This window comes from Aspergillus pseudodeflectus (assembly GCF_044049435.1).
Source record: "Aspergillus pseudodeflectus strain CBS 756.74 chromosome Unknown BJX68scaffold_2, whole genome shotgun sequence".
NCBI lineage: Eukaryota > Fungi > Ascomycota > Eurotiomycetes > Eurotiales > Aspergillaceae > Aspergillus > Aspergillus pseudodeflectus.
In genome coordinates, this window is record NW_027263778.1 from 703,925 (window position 1) to 718,192 (window position 14,268).

Here is a 14,268-nt window from a genome sequence, read left to right on the forward strand (position 1 = left end):
GACTCTGTGTCCATGGCGATGTACGCTCGTTCTGCAGATGCCGCCACGAGCGGGCTGGCTGCAACTTCTATTCCGAGCTACGTGCTAGACTATGGTGAGTTCAAGCCTTAAATAATCGAGGAGAAGCGACGGCCTGACTGTGTCTAGCGCCTCTGGTATGGATTCACAGCGAAGATCCATACAAGCCATCCGGCATCGCTGAGCATCTTGAGCATGTCGTGGCTGAGGTCAATTACCAACCGGTTCCAGGTGCCCCATCACCACTCACGCTCGATAACCTGGACAAGCTAAATGCGCTGGCTAATGAAAGCGTGTACCTGAGCTCACAGGAGGGCATTGACGCGAACCCACAGCCTTCCTGGTTCAATGGCGCAAATATCGACACAAACGGGCAGTCGGATGATATCTCGTCGGTTATTGTAGTGCATGATCGCGGAAGCGGACAAGTCGATGCGTTTTACTTTTACTTTTACTCGTGAGCTTGTCACACATATCCGACTTCTCCCTTCCTCAAGGGCCGTTGGGCTAAGAGCTGTTAGGTATAACCAAGGAAATACCGTCCTGGGGATGGAATTTGGTAACCATGTTGGCGACTGGTGAGATCTGAACCCAATCTTCTCGTTCGACATCTGTCGCTGATTTGTCGCAGGGAGCATAATATGATCCGTTTCCAAAATGGAGCGCCAGAGGCGGTCTGGTACAGTCAGCACTCTCGAGGACAGGCTTTTACCTATCGCGCGACAGAAAAGCGAGGAAACAGGCCTATTGCTTACTCCGCAAACGGCACCCATGCGGTCTATTCGATCCCCGGGTAAGGCCATATCCTAGGTTCATGCCAAGCGGTCGGGCTAACCTCACTGCAGGGGGCACGATCACACAATTCCTGGGGTGAACCTCCCAATAGGGTTCCTTGTTGACCAGACAGATCAGGGTACCCTATGGGATCCCATCCTCGGCGCATATGCATATAGCTATGCATCAGACACGCAGACATTCGAGCCCTATGACCCCAGCTATCCAGTCAACTGGCTAGATTTCAACGGGCGGTGGGGTGACGACGCGCTTCAAGGCGGGCCAGAATTGTTCGGACAAGCGATGTATGTAGGAGGGCCTACTGGGCCGAGATTCAAAAACCTCGATCGAGAGGACGTGTGCCCGAGTGATCCATGCGTTGTCCTACCATTCCGGATTTGGAGTGTCGAATCGCCCGAGGTTCAGGCGTCATCTGCGTGATATGTATGTCGAGTTTGGGAGTGCAAGGTTGTACTGTGCGAGATGGTAGGGTGCATCTCCCTGTTGATTAATGTATGTGTATTGAGCGATTTGCTTGCCTAGGAAGTCAGATTCCTTCATCATGGACTCGAAGATAAGAATTGTCAAGATGAATCTCTGCAAGAGAGGTTCTGTGATTTGGGAGAGAATTATTATCGACAATCGCTGAATCAGGGGGTTCACCGTTCGCGGATGGTAATTGACCTAATACCAGGGAAGCCGGATAAAACTCTCATGTTTTAGCGTTATTATTGGGAGACGAACCCATTGGACTGGGCTATTTGGATTCGATCAGTACAGCCAATCAGTCGGCCAATTTTCAGTGTTTTGACTATGTGGATATCTGACTGCCGCACAGCAATTATACGCGGTAGCTGGTACTCCGTAATTACCATCCCAATCTTTGTTGATCAAGTCAAGAAGAGGATGGCCTGTCTCGAGGAACCTGGAAGTAGATGGACAGGGTCTTTCGGAGGGATTCAAAACGACAAAGATAGATGATATATAACCTGTTGGCTGTGGTAAAGAAAGGAATACTCCGGATGAGTAAGGGGTTGGCGTGGGGAAAGGATCCCACGTGTGAACACTGTGAGTTGACCCGAGTCTGGAACAAGACCACAACCAGATCGAACAAAAATGGCAACCAGCGTAACGCAAGATGCTTGACTTGGATTTCACGGTTGTACAGGGTAGTACTGCGGCTACTGCCAGAATCGAGTACTGTCAGTGTGCCGGTCGCTTTGGCGGAGGCAGAGAGTCGAGCAAGAAGGCTGAAAGCCTTGAGGCTTGGGCGGAAATCAGAACCGGGCTACGTCCTCTGGAGGCTGCCGAATCGCTGCACGAACGTTAAGATATGGAGAGCCAGATCGCCGGGCTCATTTCCTCCAGAGTCAACACAAAGCAGTCACTGCCATGTGCCTTTGATGCAGCTTTGACCACCGCTGAACTCCGTCTCCGAGAGGACAGAAGCAACTTGAATCAGCGACCGATGCCTCATTTGAGGTAAAGATTGTCCCCAGGTCAAGGATAGGCTGGGGTCTGGGATTGCGAAACGGGCAGCCCCTCCAGCGAACGACTTGAAACGCGAACCCAAGAACCAGCCCAATTTAAAGCCAAGCCGGGCTAAAACGTTTTGAGATCTGTGAGTGGGGGAGTCTTGGAGAGTCGAGCCCCCTTAGCCTGTTCGGGCTTGACGTTTGCCCCTGAATCTGGTCAGCTCAGAAGCTCCAAGTTGCGAAGCTCTGTTCTGCTGGTCCAGGAACATCCGAGGGAAAGGCGAAGGAAGGCAAAAGGAAATAAAGATGGGAGATTGGCCGCGTAGACTCTCAACGGCAGAAGGGCGCATCTCGTCAACGGTTTTGTAGGCGATCGGGCAGCTCCTCGTGCTTTCCTCGCAGCACGAGTAGTTCAAGGTCGAAAGAAAGCATCGCCTGGCCTCTCACTGGCCGATCTTCATTCTGTCTGTCCAGCGCCCGTCATCCTTTCGTTTCATTTTATTTCTCTTTCCCAATAATTCTTTCCCCTCCTTTCTCTCCGTCCCTTCTTTTCTTTCCCTTCCTGTTGTGTTGGTTTCTCACTTATATGCTCCGCATCGGCCGGACGCTGTGAGCAGGCAATTTCCTTTCTCTGCCCCTGCAATTATAGCTCGGAGTTCAGGGAGAAAAAGCGCGCAAGTTCCGCCGCCTGAATTGCGATCTCTCCCCATCTCGTCTTTAAAGTCCTTCTGCGCTTGTCATCTTCTGCTAGGGACACAGGAGCAATTTCGGCAGACGCTTGCTGGACTCGTGGAGTGCCAATTTCAATTACCCTTTGTCTCCTTGGGATAGAATCTCGAGGTGTATTTCATCAAATCCTCCGGCAGTCCTTGATTTTCCAGAAACTATTATCGACAATCGCAACCCTCGGCAGACTCAATTGCAACATTTGCAGTGCTGCATTGGATTCAAAGAAGAAACTCGGTGATCATCAGGCAACTCCTGCTTTCTGCTTCCAAGACAGAGCCTGTAAGTATTTGTGGCTTCTTGCGACTGGTTGTAACTAAATATACCTTTATTTGCGAAGAATCTATATCTGAGACAACACTCATTCACAGGGACCCCACCCAGACCGAGCAGAGAAACGTTTCGTGTTACAGATAGTCGAGTCTCTCTCTATGGCAACGACAACAACGAGACCCCGGACTCCGAGCCGGGGCCAACCTCCTACTGATCCACCTCCTGTCCCGACGGAGAACGGTCACTCACAAGTCAAGGATCAACGCAGAACTTCCTCGTCTCTAGGATTCCTTCGTCGTTCCAAGTCCACGGAGCCAATCGGCGACAAAAAATCTCGAAACAAAAAGATGTCTAAGGCTCAGGTGGAGGAAGAGCTCCGCCGCCAACGCGAGGGAGGCCCGAAGCAACCTCCACGTCTTCCGGATTTTGCGCCCCCGCCAGTCATCGAGACCTTTGGAGGCGAGGAACACCATGATCGGGTTTCTGAACTTGCGAACCCACTTTCGCCCACCCTTCCGACTCAATCCCGTAGCGCGATGAGTACACCTGTGCCGCCTGACTACACTGATCCGTACGCTCGCACCGAGAGCATGACACATCGTGGTCGTTATAGCTATGCAAGCAGCTATGTCAGTACTGTCAACAACCCGCGCAGACTGCGCCGGCGCAAGGATCCCACTCCGTACAAGTAAGTTTAACTCGCAACGTGATATTTTCTTGGCATACTAACACTTATGCAGTGTCTTGGTAATTGGTGCGCGAAACTCGGGAAAGACTTCATTCCTCAATTTCCTTCGAAAGTCCTTAGCTCTGCCCCCGCATAAACATCCCTCGCGCTCTCCTGACGAAGTTGAATACGATCGTCAGAACCCTGCTAACGAGGGATATACTTCTCACTACCTCGAAACTGAGATCGACGGAGAACGTGTTGGTCTGACCTTGTGGGACTCCCAGGGGCTGGAGAAGAATGTTGTCGACATTCAGCTCCGCGGCGTTACCGGTTTCTTAGAAAGCAAATTCGAGGAGACTTTGAACGAGGAGATGAAGGTTGTCCGCTCTCCAGGAGCCCGTGACACTCATATTCACTGTACATTCTTGATCCTCGACCCCTCGCGCCTGGATGAGAACATCGCTGCTGCAGAACGAGCTGCCCAAGGAACCCCAAGGCCGTCTGACTCCCGAATCTTGGGCGTCCTCGATGAGAACCTCGATATCCAGGTCCTACGTACTGTTATCGGAAAGACCACTGTTGTTCCCGTGATCAGCAAAGCAGACACAATTACCACTGCGCATATGGCATACCTCAGGAAAGCTGTGTGGGCTAGTCTGAAGAAAGCCAACATTGATCCCCTCGAAATCCTCACTCTCGAAGATCAGGAAGATTACACCTCCGAAGAGAGCGATGAAGATGAAGCCGAGACCCCCAAAGCTGAAGATGACCCCGCTACAGAAGACCAGGAAGAGTCTGGTGAGCCCGGAAGCCCGTCAAACAAACCAAAGAGGTCTCCTTCGCAGCGCAGCGAAAGTACCCGCCAATCTGCCGCGTCCCAGGCCGGTGTCCCTCCCCTTCCGTTCTCGATCTTGTCTCCAGACCGATACTCGCTCGAGAGCGAAAACGGGCCAGTCGGACGCAAGTTCCCCTGGGGCTTTGCTGACCCTTACAATGCGGAGCACTGCGATTTTCTAAAACTCAAAGACTCGGTATTTAGCGACTGGAGATCTGAATTGCGTGAAGCCAGTCGTGTGATTTGGTACGAACGGTGGCGGACTAGCCGCTTGAACCGACATGATGCTGTGGCATCGACAAAGCAACGGGCATACAGCGGCCGAACAGGCCCAGATTTTGGACATCGTACTCGGTGATAATCCAGAGACCAGCTATTCGGCACTTTTTACAAAAACTACACTTGACACCCTTTTCCTTGCCTTCGAGTACCCCCCTCCTTCTCGTCTTCAGTTTCCTTACTGCTTCTCCACCGTCTGACCAGTGGTGCCTTGCTCATATCGCCTTCGAATCTTCGATGTCGAATGCTAGGCGCCCAGTCAGGATTTCTACACCGTTCGAGTAACATTACTTGACGTCCCTATTGATGTGCTACCCATAAAGGCAAAATTGGAGGCAGGCATGCTTGGTTTCCTGAATCTACGAAGTCATTGGATTTTCATGTTCTGGCCCGATTTTTCTACCATTTTCGAGATCACCCCTTTCCTTTCAGCTTTCTGTACAGTCCGGTCCGATCCTGCTGTTTTATGTTCATTATACCACTTTCCGTTCATCAAGAATGTTGCTGCAACCTCCCGGTGCCCTTGACCGGTATGCGCCTCTCTATCTGTGTATCTCAGTGCCAAACCAAACAAGCATACAAGTTTACCTTGGGTATCCTTGTCCACTGTTCTTTTTTTGTCTTCTTACTACCAATATTGATTTTTCCCACGGTTACGCTGCCAATTAAACCCCATATCTGCAATCATAACTAAACCTCCTTGAGAGGTCTTGGAACCTTGCAAGTTGCAAGCTTGGAACCTTTGGAGAATCTCCAAACCCGATAGACACAGGTCGGCCAATGCTTTCTCAACAAATAGTAGACTGGCGACAACTGCGGGCTCGCGAAAGCCGGAACTGGATACGAGCGTGGCCGGTCCATTCAGCTGAAGGGCTGCTCCTTCGCGGTAACACTGACCAGGATCAGCCTTTTGGCCCCCCGATGACTGGCTCGCGCGACGCAAGAAAGAGGAGTGTGGAGTCTGTGCTCACTGCTCACTTGCAGCGAGTGTGCAGATTGTAAGCTTCGGATGCGGCTCCAAATGGCTGACGACTCAAGAACAGTGGCAAACATTTCAAATCAATGTAGTCACAGAAGAGTCTCAGACAGGGTTCTTTGAAGAAGAACGAATGGTGCAGGGATAAGGAGAGGGGTTTCAGAGTTTGGGAGTGTGCCTCAGCTGAGCTCGTGAAAGGGAAGGGCGTTTTTCAGCCGCGCGACACCGCGATCCAACTCTCTTCCCCTCTTTCTCCTGCCTCCTCCATTCTTTTTTCTCCTGCTTTCGCTGGAGCTTCGATTTTCCTTTTTGATACTTCCCTCTCCCCACTTCATCGTCGGACCTGCTGCGCCCGCGCACATTGGAATCGGTTTGCGTCTGCCTCAATTACCCCGCTACCGTAGGACAGGTGTAGCCTCTCACTGTCTCGGCCCTATTTTACTGTGTGGGGAAGCTTCGGTCGCACTGCTACAATCCTCTCGGTAATCAGTACCTTTGGCTGGGTCTCGCTTCAGCCTTTCCATGTCTCTCCAAGTCAATGACCCACGGTCGCGCGGCCGTTCCAAGTCTCCGAGCGGCCGTACCCGTGAACGTTCCACGTCTCGCGACCCTCGACTCGAGTCCTCGAGCAAAAGCAAATATCTAGTCGCCGACCCCGCGGACGATAAAACGCGGACCAGGTCAAGAAGCCGCGGCGCCAGCCCTCTTCGTGGCTATCGAAAGAGTTCCCGTTATGACTCGGACTCAGAGCACGAGGCAAGAGATTCATATCCGCGTTCTCGGTCCGATCGCGATCGCGATCGCTACTATCATTCCGATTCTGGCGAAGACAGAGGCGTGACGAAGCAAAGCAGTCAACGTTATTCTCAGACGCCCCAACGGAGATCGGCGCAACTGGATGCATATTCGGATGAGGATATCTACTCGGATTCGGATTCAGAAGATGACCATCTAGTCTACGGGGACGTTCCCGGAGGCATAGAACGTGGGTACTACGGATACAAGGGCAGCACCAATGCCTCGGCACCACCAACCCAGAAACCACTCATGACCGGAGCACTTGGTCCAGGCGCAAACCCTAGAAGCAGCGCGGAAGCAGTGAGCGGCCAGTCCAGATATGCCCCGCAAACCAATTCTGCTTTCTCCGGTCCTCCCCCTTCTCAATCAACGTGGGCAGCGGTGCCGGATTGTGAGAAACCGGGATTTGTTCCACCAACATCTCAGCCTGGAGATCAGTCTATGCCTGGGGCCTTCCCAACCGCTCCGGCAGGCCAGTCTAATGTGCGGTATATGAGCCCGAGCACTCAACAGAATCAGTACCCTCAATGGAATACACAGACTACAACATCTGCAGCTCCGTATACCACACCAGCTAGTGCTGCGAGTCACCAGCGCGGCCCGTCCGGAGACCCGAATCTCTATGCTAACCCACCGGCCTTCCAGTATGCACAGGTTGACCCCAATGTCAAATATTCCGCCAAGCCTGCAGCCGCTACTGCATATGGTTCTAAAGTCGAACAAGCCCAGTATGGCGGGGTCCGGTACTCGGCAACTCCCCAGTATCCTCCTACAACCACGAGTGGCCCTGATAGGGGACCGCAGTACGTCGAGGTGGCACCCGGAACCCGGCCCAGTGGTCGCCCAACCAGTCTCAGCATTTCGACAGGCAACAGTCTAACCGTTGGAGGAGGTTCCGATCCCGATGGCCGACCACCTCTCAGCCCGATGCTGGAGCCGTACAAGGGGACATATCAAAGCATATCTCCCATGCCCTCGCCAATCCTTATAGCCCCTAGAGATGATGATATCTCTGACCTTGAGCCGCTGGACAATAGCACAGATAGCGAAAGGCGGAGGAGACGGAAATCCAAGAAATCGAAAGACGAAGGGGGTCTTAAGGAACCCAAAAGCGACCGATCCAAGCGCGGCAGCAGCCGCGTCCGACATGAGCGCCATGATTCCAGGGATTCTAGGGAGCCAGACTCTCTCGTCCTAATATCACCTCATAGTAGCCGCCGTAAAGTGTCATTTTATGACGCTACGGAAGACGCTTTGGCGCTGCGAGATGCTCTTTCTCACACGCGGAATATCGATACCAAGGTTTTGACCCAAATACTACCCCATTTGACAAGTGATGAAATGTTGGATCTTCGGAAGGAATACAAGAATCACGTAAAGATCAGTGGAAAGGGCGTCAACCTAGCCAAGCATATCCGAGTCAAGCTAGGGAATGGCTCACTCGGAAAGGTCTGCTATGCAACAGCGCTTGGGCGCTGGGAATCCGAAGCTTTTTGGGCAAACTGCTACTATCAGTCTGGGTCGTCTAGACGTGAACTTCTCATCGAATCCCTCTTCGGGCGCAGCAATGGCGAGATGCGCGAAATCAAGGAGTCATTCAAGGACTCTCGCTATACCAACAGCCTCGAAAAGTGTATGAAGGCCGAACTAAAGGCGGACAAGTTTCGAACGGCCGTCTTACTTACCCTGGAGGAGAGTCGGCAAAGCGAACGCGACCCTATCGACCCTGATTTGGTTCACCGTGACGTACAGGCCCTTCATGCTGCTCTCGTCTCGCGCAATGGTGGCGAGACTGCCATGATCTATATTATCGTCCGCCGGAGCGACTCTCACCTACGTGAAGTGCTACGTGCGTACGAGAAAATTTACCAGCGAAACTTTGCTCGCGAGATGATTCAAAAGTCTCAGAACCTTGTGGTACATATCTTGCTCGTATACTCGTTAATAATCAGTGCTAACCACTATGTTAACAGGGTGAAACACTCGCACATATCCTCAATGGAGCGATTAACAGACCAATGCGAGACGCACTGCTTTTACACCAAGCCTTGCACGAATCTCGTTCTGGAAAAGAGAGATCTGAGCTGCTGATCTCTCGTCTCGTTCGTCTTCACTGGGAGCCTCGCCATTTGGAGAATGTGAAGTCGGAGTACCGCCGGCGTTACGGGGCGCGACTGGAGGAGGCGATTGCGGAGGAAATCTTACCGACGACTGGGGGCAGCGAGTGGGGCGAATTCTGCATACAATTGGCCCAGAGTTCAAAAACTCTTGCCGGGAGAGGCCGAGGTTGAGTCTTCTCGGATTGGTGTTTGGTGTTTGGGAAGAGTATTTACTCGTCCCCAGGGACGGGTAACATGTTTATATATGAAGGACGTTCGATCATTTCCGTGCGCTGAGACCGTGATGTGATCCCAAACCAAGACCGGGCGGAAATTTGTCGGGGAACATTTACGATACTACATATAAAACAGAGCGTTAATTTACTTGAGCACTGATGCAAGGGATTGTCACTCCAGGGCCTCGATCTCGCTGTCAACTGACATGTGCACGACGCCATGAAATGATCCGTGTGCAGTGTTTTACCACGTGAAGATACTAACTGCGCCAGCTGACCAGATAACAAAGTCTCCGGCGATGCTCCATATTATTCTTTGCGCAGCTCAGGCATAGAGTGGCCTTTTTGCTCCAAACTCGTTCGTTGTCGCCGGTAAGATGTAAGCATGCCCCTAGCCCGCTCCGCCGGCAACACAGCATTTAATCCAACTGCTCGGAGGCTTAGGCCCAGACGCCTTATTGCCCAATTTCCCCGTACCTGCGTGGGAGAAGCAGACGCTCACTGGCAAATTACGAACTGGACCGGGTGGTATTGAGATCCTCCGTCCGCCACAAGCCAGGTCTTCCGCTTGACGGCGGCGAAATTCGACATGATTTGGTACTAATCATATCTTTGAACAGGCTGTAACGCTACTACTGCATGTAGTCTTGATTTTACCTGTCAGCTCGCTGGATGATATAAGCCGAAGGAACGACAAGATTTCGCGGCCTCAATAGTGGTTGTGTTGTGGAAGCTTGGCTGGGCTTGGTTCCTGCACGGATTCACAACTGCACCATTACAGATATCCCAAGTTCGGGGTCATGCTTATCAAGAGGGATCAAGTGGTGAGATTGGTGAGAGTCACACTGTCTACTTGTCTAGACTTGGACGGTTTTGGCTCCTCCTCCTTCATCGTTTATTCCCACATGATTTTGTCACCACGTCGTGTCACTGGAGTAGAACCAAGGATTTGTTTTTGCTCTTGGCTAAAAAATGAGGAACTCAGGCGCTCATGGGGGACAGCGGCTTGGGGGGCATTGATGGGGGAAAAGGTGAGCCCTGGTGGGAGAGCCTATACGCTTGTCCATTCTGATGTCGCTGCTCGTTCAATCCTCATCGCAATGTGCACACCCACTTTCCTCTTGGCCTGCTTGCTATTCTTCCCTATGTTTCTCCTTCGCCAATTCTGACCAGATAAGCAATCATTTTTCTGACAGCATGCTTTACGACAGTTACTTTCGCTTCGCCGTCCGATTCGATGCTCGTCTGGGTCTGCTCAGGGGTAGCTTGCTATAGGCTTAGGAGCAGGTTTCCTCCGTCCGATATCAAATCACCCTGCAGAGTGGCGGTCGACAAGAAAAAGGAATACTTGTCGAGCACCACTCCAGGGTGGTAAATTCGGACTTTTCTCTACAGCCGTGTTTTCGGACCCCTGTCAGTACTCGAGCAATTGGCTCCTAATCGACTGCCCTTGTTCATATAGCTGCTGCAGGCACGATGCCAGGTCAGACGACATTCGGGAAACCTCTCCTACGCTCATGTGCGGACACCCTTTCTCGAGTCCCTCGAGAGTCTAGATGGTGCTGTCACATACCTGCCGCCCGTTCTCGGCTCCCTAGGCTCATATAAAGATTCCTTCATCTGCCTGGAATGCAAGATCCACCAACTGTCCCATCGTTTCCGGCATTCTGTTCGACATTCCTGGGAATCGCTTCTCTTCTTCTTCCTTTTTCCTTTTTTTTTTATTTTTTTTTAGGTTCGGGTTTCTGTCAACATCATCTTCTACATAAGAATGTTGCTTTGCGACTGAGCATCAACTCTCAGATCATCATGTATTTTCTTCCACTAGGCTTGCTGTGCCTTTGGTTGGCCTCTCTTGCAGAGGCTCAATCGACATTTTCACCAGCCCGGCCTCCGGCTTTACCATTAGCAGTAAAGTCCCCTTACTTGAGCACTTGGCTATCTGCAGGTAGCAATGGCGGTAATGGAGGGTACCTGGCAGGGGAGTGGCCAACGTTTTGGGAGTAAGTAGCCAAAATGCGTTCCTGTCTTGACTAAGCTGATCATTAGAACAGAGGGCAAGTAACCGGCTGGGCTGGCTTAGTGCGAGTGGATGGTCAAGTCTATACCTGGATGGGGCTCCCGGGCTCGACCACCGTGAACCAGACCGCATATGAGTACACGTCAACAAAAAGCATATTCACCATGCATGTGGGTGATATGGTAGAGCTGAAGATAACCTTTCTCTCACCAATCACACCAAATGACTTGCGACGACAGTCACTTGTGTTCTCATATCTTGATGTGAGCATCACTTCGCTCGACGGAGAACCGCATCAAGTACAGGTATATTCCGATATATCGGCAGGTGAGCTTATTTATCTTGGGTATAAATGCTCGTTTGATTGATCAATCTAGAATGGGCGTCTGGCGATCGATCTGCGATTGCACAATGGGATCATGGTGTAACCAGCAATGGCGTTGCCTATCACAAGATCCATCGCCAAACACCACTTCTTTTTTCGGAGAGCAGAGATCAGGCAGAATGGGGCGACTGGTATTGGGCAACCAATAACGGCACTAGCCTCACTTACCAGGCTGGCGCAGGCATCAGTGTTCGCCAGGCTTTTGCAAGCTCTGGGAGGCTCAGCAACACCAATGACGCTAACTATAGGGCCATCTCCAACGAGTGGCCTGTGTTCGGCTTTGCCCATGACCTTGGGTTCATCCAATCAACTACCAGCGTCCTATTTTCCATAGGCTTAGCACAGTCTGAAGCAGTCCAGTACACTGGTCGTTCCGATACGCTTACTCCCGTACCGTCTTTGTGGACAAGTTACTTTAGCTCCGCATTAGAGGCTGTAAGCCCTCTCCTCCATATTACTTCATGCATTTTGTCCCTTTGCTGATGCTGATTATTTAGCTCGATTTCTTCCACCATGACTACCGTGACTCAAACGCGCTCTCTTCGGCGCTGGATGATCGTATCGCTCAAGATTCGCTTGCTGCCGCTGGGCAGGACTACCTGACTATTACCTCCCTTAGTACCCGTCAAGCCTTCGCCGCAACTCAACTCACTGGGACCATAGAAAGTCCCTACATATTTATGAAGGAGATTTCTTCGAATGGGAACATGAACACTATGGACGTCATTTTCCCCGCTCACCCTGTCTTTCTGTACACGAATCCGGAACTACTCAAACTTCTCCTACGGCCTCATTTCGAGATTCAAGAATCAGGGCACTACCCCAACTCATACGCCATGCACGACATTGGCTCTCACTACCCGAATGCGACGGGACACCCTGATGGTAATGATGAGCCAATGCCGCTAGAAGAGTGCGGGAATATGGTGATTATGGCTCTGGCATATGCCCAGAAAGCCCACGACACAGAGTATCTCGAGCAACACTACGATAAGCTGAGATCATGGACGAATTACTTGATAGATGACGCCCTTTATCCGGCAAACCAGATATCAACAGACGATTTCGCGGGGCCACTAGCGTACGTGCTGCCTACTGATGTAAATGCTGTACTGACAACGCTCTAGAAACCAGACGAATCTTGCGCTAAAGGGAATCATTGGAATCGAGGCCATGTCGGTTATTGCTGAGCTGACCGGCCATTCTGAAGATGCACGCAACCTCACTGCGTACGCCCATGACTACATCGACAGGTGGCAAAGCCTGGGAATTGCGCATAGCGCTGCCCAACCGCATACAACATTGTCGTATGGGTCAGACGACTCTCATGGTCTGAGTACCCCCAAGAGGCTAGATGTTCCTAGCGTTGATGGTTTATAGGCCTCTTGTACAATCTGTACTCTGATCGTGAGTTGGGTCTCAATCTAGTCCCGCAATCTGTGTACGACATGCAAAGCGACTTCTACCCAACCGTCCAACAGACATTTGGGGTGCCATTGGATACCCGGCATCAATACACCAAGGGTATGCACTTCTCCTCACTGACTCAAAGGCTATGGCTAACTGTACCTAGGTGACTGGGAACTATTCACGGCAGCAGTTGCCTCAACGAGTACTAGGGACATGTTCATCAAGCTACTTGCTGAGTGGATCGACCAGACACCGACAAATCGCGCACTTACTGATCTCTACGACACTGTAACGGGAGAGTGAGTCCAGCTTCTAGATTCTTTTGGGACACACAACTGATGACACCAGCTACCCGCAAATAACGTTTATCGCCCGACCTGTCATGGGAGGGGCTTTCGCCTTGTTGCTGCTTACCGCAGGCTGAAATTTATATGTAGGTCCGTCTGATAGAAAGTTCTCGCCCTAGAGATTGACGGAATGTACACGCGCTACATATTGTATCTTAAGGTGTGATTGAGTCGATTATCATGTTGCTAGCGTATATAACGTGTTCGAGAGCTACTAGAGAAGACGGGGAACAGGACACCTACCCACCGCAGAGAGGGTTTCTTCTACAGGCGCGAGGCTGCGCGATCCATTGATGCGGCTTGCTTTTTTCCTGTCTAAAGCTGTAGTATATATCCATCGTGCCATCTAATCTATGTTATTTTTCACGAGGCAAGTACGACCTAGGTCGCTCCTGCCACCTTCTAGTATCGTACAGCTGCAGAAGGAAAGTACAAAGGCCGAGTCGCCCTTCCTTCCCCGAAAAGCTGGGCTCTCTCTCCTTCCTTTTATAGTTTTGCCTCATAGGAGGCAAGTGCGATCCATGTTGCAAGTCGCTCCTTCTAGGTTTGGATGAACGTCGAATCGCTCCTTCCTAATCTGTGTTAACTTTCACAGGGCAAGTACGGCCCAGGTCGCTCCTGCTATTCTCAGTGCTTTCATGTAGCTTCAGAAGAGAAGTGCGAAGACCTAGTCGCACCTTCCCGGACAGGCATCTCTTTCCTTCCTTCCGCGAGTTTGTCATTCATGCGGCAGGCACGATCCACGACCCCGGTCGCTCCTTCCAGGCTTGGACGACGACGCCCCATCGTACCTTCCTAAGCTACAGAGCTTCCCATGAGGCAAGTATAATGCAGGCCTTACCTTCCCGATTTATGCTATTTCCTAGTGCAGTGCAAGTGCAAATGACCTATCGCCCCTTCTCAATCGGACCAATGCTGCTAAAATAGATAGGATATATATCTGTCTA

General features: G+C 51.4%; 4 protein-coding genes across 4 annotated transcripts; all 4 read left to right on the top strand.

Annotated features, from left to right (window-relative positions):
• Positions 1–3: 3 nt before the first annotated feature.
• BJX68DRAFT_224825 (uncharacterized protein) lies at positions 4–1,394 on the top strand. The gene is made up of 5 exons (XM_071038304.1): positions 4–94; positions 148–475; positions 540–596; positions 650–811; positions 864–1,394. Exons 1-5 carry the CDS (start codon positions 13–15, stop codon positions 1,231–1,233), a joined length of 999 nt encoding a protein of 332 aa, XP_070904974.1. The 5' UTR covers positions 4–12; the 3' UTR covers positions 1,234–1,394.
• A 1,592-nt stretch (positions 1,395–2,986) lies between these two features.
• aspE (septin) lies at positions 2,987–5,323 on the top strand. The gene is made up of 3 exons (XM_071049811.1): positions 2,987–3,275; positions 3,365–3,954; positions 4,007–5,323. The coding sequence occupies exons 2-3, from the start codon at positions 3,425–3,427 to the stop codon at positions 5,127–5,129; spliced, it is 1,653 nt and encodes a 550-aa protein (XP_070904975.1). The 5' UTR covers positions 2,987–3,275; positions 3,365–3,424; the 3' UTR covers positions 5,130–5,323.
• Positions 5,324–6,326: 1,003 nt separating this feature from the next.
• anxc4 (annexin ANXC4) lies at positions 6,327–9,267 on the top strand. Its single transcript, XM_071049812.1, has 2 exons — positions 6,327–8,741; positions 8,798–9,267. Exons 1-2 carry the CDS (start codon positions 6,549–6,551, stop codon positions 9,113–9,115), a joined length of 2,511 nt encoding a protein of 836 aa, XP_070904976.1. The 5' UTR covers positions 6,327–6,548; the 3' UTR covers positions 9,116–9,267.
• Positions 9,268–10,900: 1,633 nt separating this feature from the next.
• On the top strand, positions 10,901–13,665 carry gta1 (glutaminase GtaA). Its single transcript, XM_071038305.1, has 8 exons — positions 10,901–11,162; positions 11,214–11,506; positions 11,557–11,999; positions 12,062–12,645; positions 12,692–12,894; positions 12,945–13,088; positions 13,138–13,273; positions 13,323–13,665. Exons 1-8 carry the CDS (start codon positions 10,969–10,971, stop codon positions 13,396–13,398), a joined length of 2,073 nt encoding a protein of 690 aa, XP_070904977.1. The 5' UTR covers positions 10,901–10,968; the 3' UTR covers positions 13,399–13,665.
• The last annotated feature ends 603 nt before the right edge of the window (positions 13,666–14,268 follow it).

Bases quoted from the DNA above. Each gene is read 5' to 3' on its own strand.
- BJX68DRAFT_224825 (XM_071038304.1), top strand. From the start codon at position 13: ATGGCGATGTACGCTCGTTCTGCAGATGCCGCCACGAGCGGGCTGGCT. The intron at 597-649 runs GTGAGATCTGAA...GATTTGTCGCAG, and splicing joins GGTAACCATGTTGGCGACTG to GGAGCATAATATGATCCGTT. The intron at 812-863 runs GTAAGGCCATAT...ACCTCACTGCAG, and splicing joins GCGGTCTATTCGATCCCCGG to GGGGCACGATCACACAATTC.
- aspE (XM_071049811.1), top strand. From the start codon at position 3,425: ATGGCAACGACAACAACGAGACCCCGGACTCCGAGCCGGGGCCAACCT. The intron at 3,955-4,006 runs GTAAGTTTAACT...ACACTTATGCAG, and splicing joins AAGGATCCCACTCCGTACAA to TGTCTTGGTAATTGGTGCGC.
- anxc4 (XM_071049812.1), top strand. From the start codon at position 6,549: ATGTCTCTCCAAGTCAATGACCCACGGTCGCGCGGCCGTTCCAAGTCT. The intron at 8,742-8,797 runs GTACATATCTTG...CTATGTTAACAG, and splicing joins AAAAGTCTCAGAACCTTGTG to GGTGAAACACTCGCACATAT.
- gta1 (XM_071038305.1), top strand. From the start codon at position 10,969: ATGTATTTTCTTCCACTAGGCTTGCTGTGCCTTTGGTTGGCCTCTCTT. The intron at 12,000-12,061 runs GTAAGCCCTCTC...CTGATTATTTAG, and splicing joins TTAGCTCCGCATTAGAGGCT to CTCGATTTCTTCCACCATGA. The intron at 13,274-13,322 runs GTGAGTCCAGCT...TGATGACACCAG, and splicing joins TACGACACTGTAACGGGAGA to CTACCCGCAAATAACGTTTA.